The 10,588-nt window shown below is 59.2% G+C and overlaps 2 protein-coding genes across 3 annotated transcripts; both read left to right on the top strand.

Moving 5' to 3' along the window:
- Positions 1-5,698: 5,698 nt before the first annotated feature.
- Positions 5,699-8,059, top strand: ZNF580 (zinc finger protein 580). Of its 2 annotated transcripts, none has more exons than XM_039466718.2 (2): positions 5,699-5,923; positions 7,088-8,059. In XM_039466718.2, the coding sequence occupies exon 2, from the start codon at positions 7,100-7,102 to the stop codon at positions 7,616-7,618; it is 519 nt and encodes a 172-aa protein (XP_039322652.1). In that variant the 5' UTR covers positions 5,699-5,923; positions 7,088-7,099; the 3' UTR covers positions 7,619-8,059. The 2 variants fall into 2 exon arrangements, with proteins under 2 accessions (XP_039322652.1, XP_010330969.1); XM_010332667.2 differs by lacking the exon at positions 5,699-5,923 and adding an exon at positions 6,625-6,740.
- Positions 8,060-8,127: 68 nt separating this feature from the next.
- On the top strand, positions 8,128-10,141 carry ZNF581 (zinc finger protein 581). The gene is made up of 2 exons (XM_039466717.2): positions 8,128-8,362; positions 9,083-10,141. Exon 2 carries the CDS (start codon positions 9,102-9,104, stop codon positions 9,693-9,695), a length of 594 nt encoding a protein of 197 aa, XP_039322651.1. The 5' UTR covers positions 8,128-8,362; positions 9,083-9,101; the 3' UTR covers positions 9,696-10,141.
- The last annotated feature ends 447 nt before the right edge of the window (positions 10,142-10,588 follow it).

The raw sequence follows: 10,588 nt of genomic DNA, 5'->3' as shown, positions 1-10,588 counted from the left end.
TTAAGAAGAGTTCCCTTTTTTTGGACAAAAGCCACCTCTCTTGTATTCCCTCCCTCAGCATCCAGCACGGCGTCAAGTTGTGATTTCACTTTAACCTCCGTGTATTGTGTGCGGAGCAGCGGCAAGGTGCGCGGCCCAGGAACCCTTCCCTTGCGTGTGCGTTTCTGGCCGGAGTGCTTTCCTGATGCTTTCGGAACCCGGAAGCTGCTGGAGAAGTCGGAGCATTTCAGAAGTCGTCCCTGCGGCCACTTCCGGACGTGAAAGTTTGCTGCGTAGGGAGAGGGAGACCGTTCCGGACTCCGGGGAGTGAGCCGGTTCAGCAGGGACGGCATTCTTAAGAGTCCTGCCCAAGTGAAGGACTTGCGGTGTGGGACAGAGCGGCCCCCAGGGCAGTGAGCACTGGAAACTGAGGTCCTGCGGGGAAGGTTTGGGGAGGGGCTGCGGAGACCGGGGACCAGGTATAGGAAGAGGAGGGCAGAAAGCCTGGAGAGTGGACTTCTTGGATCTCAGCTGTCCCCGAGGGGACAAGGGGTCATTGCATGGGAAGACAAAGTAGGATCAGTAGTGGGCCTTGAGAAGACGGGGTGGCCAGGAAAGGTTCCTGAAGGAGGTAGGACCCAGACTGCAGGCTGTGGAGGGTTTGGGCAGCCAGAGGGAGGTGAGGGTGCCGGAGCTGGGATCAGTTGGTCACTCCGGCCGGAGATCCGAGTGGCCTCTGCCCGCTCTGCGCCGTGGAGTGCATCTGATTGCCAGCCTCGCTGGACAGTTGAGAGGATTCATCGAGACCCTGGATGTGAACACACGGTGTGAACTGAAGTTTGGGGACATGAGTAATCAGTCACTGTGGCCCAACATTTGAGGTGTAAATGGAGACTTCAGAAAGATTCGCTGCAGCTGTCTGGAACAGGTTGGGTGAGGTGCAAGCGTGGGAAAGGTGGCCTTGGCCAGGCTGTGCGAGGCCTCAGCCAGGCTGAGGGGGTTATACTGTAGGGAGGATTTTAAGCACAGGAGCTGGTGGGCTGGTGAGCAGGGCCTTTAGGAGACACTTGGCCAATTTGAGAGGTCAGAAGACATGATTCTAGAAGGCTAAGGGGAAGGCTGCCGGTAGTCAAGGGGAAGAATTCCTAGGGCAAGGAAAGCACGTAGGCCTTTCCGTATGGAGCTGTGTAAATTCAGGATCTGGCCAGGGGGCTGTGAGATGCCATGTGTGCTTGGAGCACAGGAAGAGAGGTGAGGTGGGGAAGTGGCTGGGTCACCTCACGAAGGGCCTCAAATTCTAGGCTGGGAAACTCGCACTTGGTCCTGAGGGTGAAGGGGTCCGGGAGACTGTTATGCATGGTGCCAGAGTTGCATCAACACAGCTGTGAGAAGAATCCGTCAGGGTCAGGCCAGTGTGGGAGGGGCACAGGAGGTCAGGGTACCAGGGAGAAGGCTGGTATGGTGGTCCAGGTGAGAAGGGAGGGGCCACAGCTGAGCTTGGAGAATGCAGGGGAGTGGCCAGCTCTAAGAACATTTCAGGGGGTGGAGGTGATGGAACTCGCTGCTTGCCTGGCTTTGGGGAGTGAGGGATTGGGAGGAAATGAGGACATTCAAAGTTCTAGATGCTGTGGTTTCCCCATGATCATGTCTTGAGGGTGAGCCAGGGGTTCCGTTTGGTTAGGGAGTTGGGTAGGGAAGTAATGCTTGGGTTTTGGATGGGGCAATCAAATTCATTCATTTATTCATTCAACCAATATCAAATTGATTTCCTACCCTTTCCTGAGACCTTTGATAGATTCTGAAAGTAGAATGTTGACCAGGATGGAGCTGGGCCTTCGAGAGTGGGGAAGACAGGCAGTAGATCAGCGAGGCCATCATGGATCGGGCTGTGGGATATGAGGGGAATGAACAGACAGAGGGCTGACACGGTTGCTAAAGGCTGCTATGAGCAAGTGTTATGTGAGCCGAAATCAGAATGGCCAGGAAGGAGTCACTCTTGTGAGGGGCTGAAAGGAACATCACAGAGAGAGAAGGAGCAAGCGCAGAGGCTCTGCAGGTGGGAGGCGCCCATGCAGCGGGCAAGGGACGGGCAGCACCGCGGTGCCCAGAAGGAAAGGCAGCTGCGGGGCCAGTCTACACAGGGCCTTGCAGAATGTCTGGGTTTACTCTAAGGGCGGAGGGGAAGGTTTTGATCACAGGGCACTGCAGTCTCAAACTCCGGGGCTCAGGCAATCCTGTCTCAGCTTCCTGGGTAGCTGGGATTGTAGGCAGGCACCGCCACTCCTGCCTAATGATCATTATCATTTCTTTGGAGTGACAGGGTTTCAGTATGTTGCTCAGTCTCAAAGGGGAAGGTTTTAATTTAGGGAATAATTCTATGAGCTTAAAAAAAATCACTTGGAAATTGCCATAAAGAGAGGAGGGAAAAGGCCGGACGCACTGGCTCACGCCTGGAATCGCAGCACTTTCGGAGGCCAAGGCGGTGGATCGCTTGAGGCCAGGAGTTCGAGACCAGCCTGGGCAACACGGTGAAACCCTGTCTCTTCCAAAATAACAAAAAAGTAGCTGGGCGTGGTGGCTCCCGCCTGTAATCCCAGCTGCTTGGAAGGCTGAGGCAGGAGAATCGTTTGAACCCAGGAGTTGGAGGCTGCAGTTAGCCGAGATCGCACCACTGCACTCCAGCCGGGGCGACAGAGTGAGAGTCTGTCTTAAAAACAACAGTTGAGAGGGGAGCGGGAGGGTTGGAGGGGGGACTGTTGCTGCTGTAAGCCGGGGTAAATGATGGTGGTTTGCTCTGGGGTGGCGGCAGCGACCGTGGGATTACAGGGAAGTGTGTGGTTTGCTGACAAGGGTCACGTGTACTGACTGTGGGCAGGCAGAAGCAGGTGCTGTCCTGGCCATCCCGCCTGCGGATGTGTGACTTCAGGCCAGTCACACCACCTCTCTGAGCTCTGCTTCCCTCATCTGTAAAATAGGGCTCCTCATGGCATTTCCCTTGTAGCTCTGCCCTGAGGATGCTGTGCTTTAGCGATGGCTGTTCCTGAGTGAGGGCTCAATAAATGTTGGTTATCATTGTCGTCATTTTCAGGGATAGCAGTGTGGGTGGGGGTTGTGACCACTATAATGCCACTGGTTATATGGTCTGAAACTCAAGAGAGGAATTGTGTTAGTTTTGTTGCATCTCTATGAGTGAATACCTGAGGCTGGGTAATTTATTTATTTATTTATTTATTTATTTATTTTTTTGAGGCGGAGTTTCGCTCTTGTTACCCAGGCTGGAGTGCAATGGCGCGATCTCGGCTCACCGCAACCTCCGCCTCCTGGGTTCAGGCAATTCTCCTGCCTCAGCTTCCTGAGTAGCTGGGATTACAGGCATGTGCTACCATGCCCAGCTAATTTTTTTTTTTGTATTTTTAGTAGAGACGGGGTTTCACCATGTTGACCAGGATGGTCTCGATCTCTTGACCTTGTGATCCACCCACCTCGGCCTCCCAAAGTGCTGGGATTACAGGCTTGAGCCACCGCGCCCGGCCGAGGCTGGGTAATTTATAACGAAAAGACGTTTAATTGGCTTACATTTCTGCAGGCTGTACGGGACAAGTGGTCCTGGCAGCTGCTTCTGGTGAGGGCTTCAGGAAGCTTACAATCATGGCGGAAGGTAAAGGGGTGGTTGGCATATCACATGGTGGGGGCAAAAGACTGGTGGGAGGTGACAAGCTCGTTCCCCGCCCCCCCCCCCCCGACAGAGTCTCTCTCTGTCGCCAGCCTGCAGTACAGTGGTATGATCTCGGCTTACTGAAACTTCTGTGTCCCAAGTTTAAGCGATTCTCCTGCCTCAGCCTCCTGAGTAGCTGGGACTACAGGCGTGCACCACCACACCCAGCTAATTTTTGTATTTTTAGTAGAGATGGGGTTTCAGTATGTTCCCCAGAATGGTTATGATCTCTTGACCTCGTGATCCGCCCACCTTGGCCTCCCAAAGTGCTGAGATTACAGGAGTGAGCCACTGTGCCTGGCTAGACATGCTCTTTTAAACAACCAGATCTCATGTGAACTCGGCGAGAACTTACTCATCACCTTGAAGATGGCACCAAAGTCATTCATGAAGGATCCGCCTCCATGATCCAAATGGCTGCCACCAAGCCCCATCTCCAACACTGGGGATTAGATTTTTTTTTTTTTTTTTTGGAGATGGAGTCTGGCTCTGTTGCCCAGGGTGGAGTGCAGTGGCACGATCTCAGCTCACTGCAACCTCTGCCTTCTGGACTCAAGCGATTCTCCTGCCTCAGTCACACCCTCCCAAGTAGCTGGGACTACAGGTGTGCACCACCACATCCAGCCAATTTTTGTATTTTTAGTAGAGATGAGGTTTCACCATGTTGGGAAATTATCATGAAACAAGAGTCTTACTCTGTCACCCAGGCTGGAGTGTAGTGGCACAATCTTGGCTCACTGCAACCTCCAGCTCCTGGGTTTAAGTGATTGTCCTGCCTCAGCATCCCAAGTAGCTGGGCCAGCAGGGCACACAACCATGCCCAGCTAATTTTTGTATTTTTAGTAGAGACGGAGTTTAATCATGTTGGCCCGGCTGGTCTTGAACTCCTGACCTCAGGTGATCTGCCCGCCTCGGTCTCCAAAAGTGCTGGGGTTACAGGCCTGAGCCACCACACTGATAATGGGAAATTTAAAATTCAGGTCCTGTGACGCACAAGACACCTCAAGAGTGTTGAGTCTCACGTGGCTAGTGACTGTAGTAGAACTTTCCACCGTTGCAGAAAGTTCTGATGGATGGTGCTCTAGGACGTAGCTCTGGCACCCCCATGGTCCTGGGGCTGGCTGCTACAGTTACTCCCCTTCTGTCCCCCACTCCCAGCTGCACCTGCATATGCTGCTGCCGCCGCCGTCCTGCGAGGCTAAGGCGCCACGTGGCTGGAGGAGGAGCTGCGGGCGCTACTGGCAGCGGGGCGTGAGCTGCAGCTGCCCCTAGTGCGGCTGCAGTGCCTCCGCGGGTGCTCTGGATGCCCAAGTCCTTCGTGTGCGCAGCCAGCGCCCAGGCCTCAAGTGCCCCAGGACCCGGCGCAGCTCGCGGGCCCGCACCAGGCTTCCAGCGGTTCTTGGGTGGGCGGGGGGAGGGGGGAGCAGGCCAGCGTTTCCTACCTCTGCCTTCGCTGCGCCTCGGTGTCCCCACGTGACTTCTGGAAACCTCACACCTCCCCACCTGCACATTCAGCAGTCTGGCCCTCTGTGGCCTCAGTTCCCGCACGTGCCCGTGGGAAGTGCACACCTCCCCAAACTCCATCTGGCAGTGTCTGGCCTTCTCCGGGCCTCGGTCTCCCCATTTGCTGGATGGACAATCAGGCCCGTGCCACATCGGAGCCAGTGAATGGCTGGCCTCTGGACCTCGGTCTCCCCATTTGCTCAGCCGGCAGGAACATCCCTTCTCCCGGCCTCTGCCTCCGTGGGTGGCCACGGCGGATCAGGCAGCTACCACCCAGTGGAAAGAGGACAAACCCTTGAGGGCCTGCGGGCCAAGACGTAACTTTGCTGAGTATCGGTTTATTGGCCGACCTCTGTCAAAGCGGCCGAACTGTTACGGCCGGGAGGCTTGAGGGGAGCTGGGCCGCCGCGGGCGTGCGTCTTCCGTGGGCCCCCCGCCTCGGGTCCCCTCCCCGCGGGGCGCTCCGCAGACGCGGTGGGTGGGAGCGCCGGCTCCAGGCGGCGGAACCTCTGCGCGGGGCTCGCGCGCTTCCGGCCGGCGCCTTTTCCCAGGGACGCCGCCGCCCCTCGCGCCCCCGCGCCCGCGCCCCCAGTCCCCGCGTCCCCGGCGCCGCCGGCCCGGAGCTGCCCGGAAGTCTCGGTTCCGCCGCCGGCGCTCGCCAGGGGAAGCCCGGGGCAGCCCGGGACCTCGGCCCGCTCCTCAGGACCCGAGAGGCCGCCGCACGGGGTACGGGGGCCGGGAAGTGCGGGGAGAAGGAGGGGCCCCAGGGTCGGGGCGGGGCGCGGTGTAGCGGGTTGGGGGCGAAAACGCCCAGGCGCTGGGGTTCCCAGAAACAAGGGGAGCAGAGCGAGAGAACAGGGATGGGGCCGTGCTGTGTGTAACGGGGAGAGGGATGGGGCTCCTGGAAGAGATGAAGAGGAGAATGAGATGCCGGATGTACAGAGAAAGGAGGGAAGGGGGGCTTTGGAGAGGTAGTGTGGGAAGCGGGGCTCCGGGGCCTGGTGCGCACGACTGGGTCTGGGAGAAGCCCCCTGATGGGTATAGAAAGAAGTCACGATGTCACCGTCGTCTGTCGGGGCGGGGGAGAAAGGGGGCCTCGGGGAGAATGTAGCAGGTAGCCAGGTTGGGGGGACGGGGTATACATGAGGCAGGCGTTTGAGGCATCTTGGGGGTTCTTTATAGATGGAAGAGACGGTGGGTTCCGTAGTGGGGAGAGGTGGCTAGACTTCGAGGTGCTAAGTGTAGGAGCAGGATGGAGGAGCCCTAGTGAAATGTAGGGAATTGGGTTAGTGGGGCTCTGGGGAGGCACCTAGAAAGGAAGTGAGGGAGGCCACGGAATCTGAAGATGGGGAGGCCCCGCGGCTTGTAGCGGGGATGGAGCCCCAGGAGGGCGCGGAGGCTGATGCGGGGCCCGTGGGGGTGGGGTGGGGGGACAGAGGGAGGGGAAGCATCCTGAACTGGGGCTGGGCAAGAGAGGAAGAAGAAAGCACAGATTAGAGAAATCCCGGAGGTCAGGAGGGCCGGGCTGTGAGACATAAAAGAGGTAAACAGATTTGAGGATGGATTGTCTGCTGGGGTGGGTTGAGAGGAGAAAAGGGAAGAAAAGTCGGGGGGGCCACGCCCTCGGACCTGACCTGGGTGCTGAGAGGCGGGCCCGGGAGGAACGGCAGGCGGTGGCGGGGTTTTGCCGAGCTCGGTTGGAGGCCCTTTCCGAGGCAGGCTGATGGGACGCGGGAGAGCTGGGCTGGAGTCAGTTTTTATTTTGCTGGGGAGGTGGTCAACGGCGCATAAAGGGTCACAAGCAGTGATAGTGGGGACGCTTTCCATTTTAGGAAGCTTTTCCTTAAAGGAAGTGGCAATTTTAACTAATCTCCCCTCCGCCGCTCCCAGCTGCCGCTCCAGATGCTGCTGCTGCCGCCGCGGCCACCCCACCCTCGGTCCTCCTCTCCGGAGGCCATGGACCCACCGCCCCCCAAGGCTCCCCCTTTTCCCAAGGCGGAAGGCCCCTCCTCCACGCCTTCCTCGGCGGCGGGGCCCCGACCCCCGCGGCTGGGCCGCCATCTCCTCATCGACGCCAATGGGGTCCCCTACACATACACGGTGCAGCTGGAGGAGGAGCCCCGGGGCCCGCCCCAGCGCGAGGCGCCCCCAGGAGAGCCCGGCCCTCGCAAGGGCTACAGCTGCCCGGAGTGCGCCCGTGTCTTTGCCAGCCCCCTGCGGCTGCAGAGCCACCGCGTGTCGCACTCGGACCTCAAGCCCTTCACGTGCGGCGCCTGCGGCAAGGCCTTCAAGCGCTCCAGCCACCTGTCGCGGCATCGCGCCACGCACCGCGCCCGCGCCGGGCCGCCGCACACCTGCCCGCTCTGCCCACGCCGCTTCCAGGACGCCGCGGAGCTGGCGCAGCACGTGCGCCTCCACTAAGCTCGAGACCCGGCCTGTGCTGCCCTGCCCCTCTCAGGGCCACCAAGTCTGACCCACACAGCGTCACTCACTCCCACACACACTCCCTGGCTCTGCTGAGGTTACTGCCTTACCCCGAGCCTCAGTTTCCCCACCTTCCAAAGGGAGGCGCATCATTCTTTCCTTATCCCCTTTCTAGCTGTGTGATGTAGACCAAAGTCGTTGCCCCTCCCTGGACTCGGGAACCAGTCGGAACTGGGTTCCGGTCCAGCTGTGCTGTGTGAACTTTTGCAAGTGACATGACCTCTAAGCCTTGGTTCCCTGCCCTCTGGAGCGGTGAGCCGGTGGCTGTCAGCGGGGGAGAGATGATAAAGAGCACGGGCACGGTCTGGTTCATTTCTGTATCTACCCTCCTACCGCCCACGCTCCCTACCCTTTGCTCAATAAACATTCCGCACTCCATTTTCGGGGTCTTACTTGCGTGTGCGTGCGCCTTGGGTGCTGGTGGGGTGGAGACCGGACCTTCCTCGCTTAGGAACCTTCTTCTGGGCGTGTGATTCTGGCCGGAGCCGTTTCGCGACGGCCCCGGCGCCCCGCCCCCAACTTCCTTCTCTAGACCCTCTCCTCTCTTCGGCTCCTCTCTCTCGGCCGGCGGCGTCTGCTCCTGGGGCACACCCAGAAGTCCCCTTCCCGCCGCCGCCTGCAACTGCGAGGGTAGCCCGGGGCCACTTGGAGTCGCCCGGACCTGAGAGGCTGCTGCACTGGGTACGGGGGCCGGGAAGAGAGAGGGGGCTGGGAGCGGGCGGCGGGAGGGCCGGGGCCGCGTGGAGGGTACCTGGGCCCGGGCGGGGGTGGGGCAGGCACCGGAGGGGGCTGTTCTGGGGCTTTCAGGGTCGAGAACTTACATTGAAAGGCCCAGGAGGCGAGAGCTGCGGCCCTGGGGGTGGAAGCCTGGAGAGTGCCGGGACCTAGAACGGGCCTGGCGGTGGCCGGGCGAGGACTAGCGGGAACCCGAGGTGGTCGGACGGGGCGGGGGCGGGGGCACAGAGTTCTCCAGGCACGTGCCTGGAGGGGGACCCAGAACGTGGAGGATCTAACTCGCAGCCCCTGTGAATAGGGTTGGCTTGTATGGAGGGGGCAGGAAAGGCTTGAGTGGCGTCTGTAGGGAGGCCAACACGGAGACCCTGGAAGAAGCCAGAAAGAGGGGAGGGAGAGGCCTTGAGGCCTGCGGGGTGGGGCACCCAGTGACCTGGGAGGGCACCCAGGGGAAAGTTAGAGCGGGGTCCAGGTTGTGCAGAGCAGGTCTAGAGGTCCTGTGAGTGCAGTGGGTGGGGGAGCACCGAGGCCAGGTCTTCCAACGAGGGAGACTGGGAACTTTTTAGGGGGCCCCGGGCTGCAGAAGTCCTGGGAGGGAAAAGGATGGAGCCTGCGGTGCTGAGCTGCCCTCTTCTGTGTAACCTTCCTATCCTGTTTCCCGTCCGCCAGGCCTCAGCCACCCCTCCGGATGCTGGTGCTGCCATCCCGCTGCCCTCAGCCCCTGGCGTTTTCCTCCGTTGAGACCATGGAGGGCCCTCCCCGTCGGACATGCCGCTCCCCGGAACCTGGACCGTCCTCCTCCATCGGAGCTCCCCAGACTTCATCCGCTCCAAAGCCCAACCACTACCTGCTCATTGATACTCAGGGTGTCCCCTACACTGTGCTGGTGGACGAGGAGTCGAAGAGGGAGCCGGGGGCCAGCGGGGCTCCAGGCCAGAAAAAGTGCTACAGCTGCCCAGTGTGCTCCAGGGTCTTCGAGTACATGTCGTACCTTCAGCGACACAGCATCACCCACTCGGAGGTGAAGCCCTTCAAGTGCGACACCTGTGGGAAGGCTTTCAAGCGGGCCAGCCACTTGGCACGGCACATCTCCATTCACCGGGCGGGTGGTGGGCGGCCCCACGGCTGCCCGCTCTGCCCTCGCCGCTTCCGGGATGCGGGGGAGCTGGCCCAGCACAGCCGGGTGCACTCCGGGGAACGCCCGTTCCAGTGTCCACACTGCCCTCGCCGCTTTATGGAGCAGAACACCCTGCAGAAACACACGCGGTGGAAGCATCCGTGAGCCGGGTGGCTGGGTGCCCCAGGTACCACAGGACTTTGCAGGGAGCCTGGACTCCGGTCCAGACACCTGGTGAGAGCCTGAGGCTGGTGTTCAGGGCCCTGGACAGACACAGAGCAGCCGCATCTCAAAGGCAGAGCCCTGCCCGAAGGAGGAATCCGTGAGTAGTCTTCAGGTCCTCCGTGCTTTGGAGCTGAGATGGGAATGAACCCCACGCAGAGTGGAGTCCTCTAGCCTAAAGAGATCAGCTATTCCGTGGCAGAGCCTTGACTGGATGGGGGTTGGGAGAGTGGAAATCCTCTGGCCTCATAAAAGATGGCTGGGGTCATCAGGAATCCGTGCCATCTTCCTGAGGCCTGTGCCGTTGTTGGGGAAGGGACCCCCATTCTGCCTTACACCCCCAACCAGGCCTGAGACTGATCAAACAATAAACACATTTCCCACTCTGAGCACCTGAGGTTTGTTTCTAGAGACAGCATCTCAGACCCTCTTTTGTGGCCGCCTAGCAGGGAGACAGCTCGCCTGGCTGGGGAATAGGAAAGTCAGCCTGCTCTGGGGTTAACCCTGCCTCAGCTCTTGAAGACCTGTGTCATCTGGAAAGAATATTTTTAAACTTAAATTTTAAAACTAACAAACAGATTTTATATGGCAATCGAGTACACAGATACACAAAATATATGTGAAACAAAGTTTCTTTTTTTCTTTCTTTTCTTTTTTTTTTTTTGAGCTGGAGTCTCTCACTGTCACCCAGGCTGGAGTGCAGTGGCACAATTTCGGCTCACTGCAACCTCCACTTCCTGGGTTCGAGCAATTCTGTCTCAGCCTCTCGGGTAGCTGAGATTACAGTAGAGACAGGGTTTTACCATATTGGCCATGCTGGTCTCAGAACTCCTGAC

The sequence above is a fragment of the Saimiri boliviensis genome, chromosome 14 (genome assembly GCF_048565385.1).
Source record: "Saimiri boliviensis isolate mSaiBol1 chromosome 14, mSaiBol1.pri, whole genome shotgun sequence".
In the NCBI taxonomy this organism is placed as follows: Eukaryota; Metazoa; Chordata; class Mammalia; order Primates; family Cebidae; genus Saimiri; species Saimiri boliviensis.
Note: the sequence above shows the minus strand (reverse complement) of the source record. Positions and strands in the feature narration are given on the sequence as shown.

Bases quoted from the DNA above. Each gene is read 5' to 3' on its own strand.
- ZNF580 (XM_039466718.2), top strand. From the start codon at position 7,100: ATGCTGCTGCTGCCGCCGCGGCCACCCCACCCTCGGTCCTCCTCTCCG.
- ZNF581 (XM_039466717.2), top strand. From the start codon at position 9,102: ATGCTGGTGCTGCCATCCCGCTGCCCTCAGCCCCTGGCGTTTTCCTCC.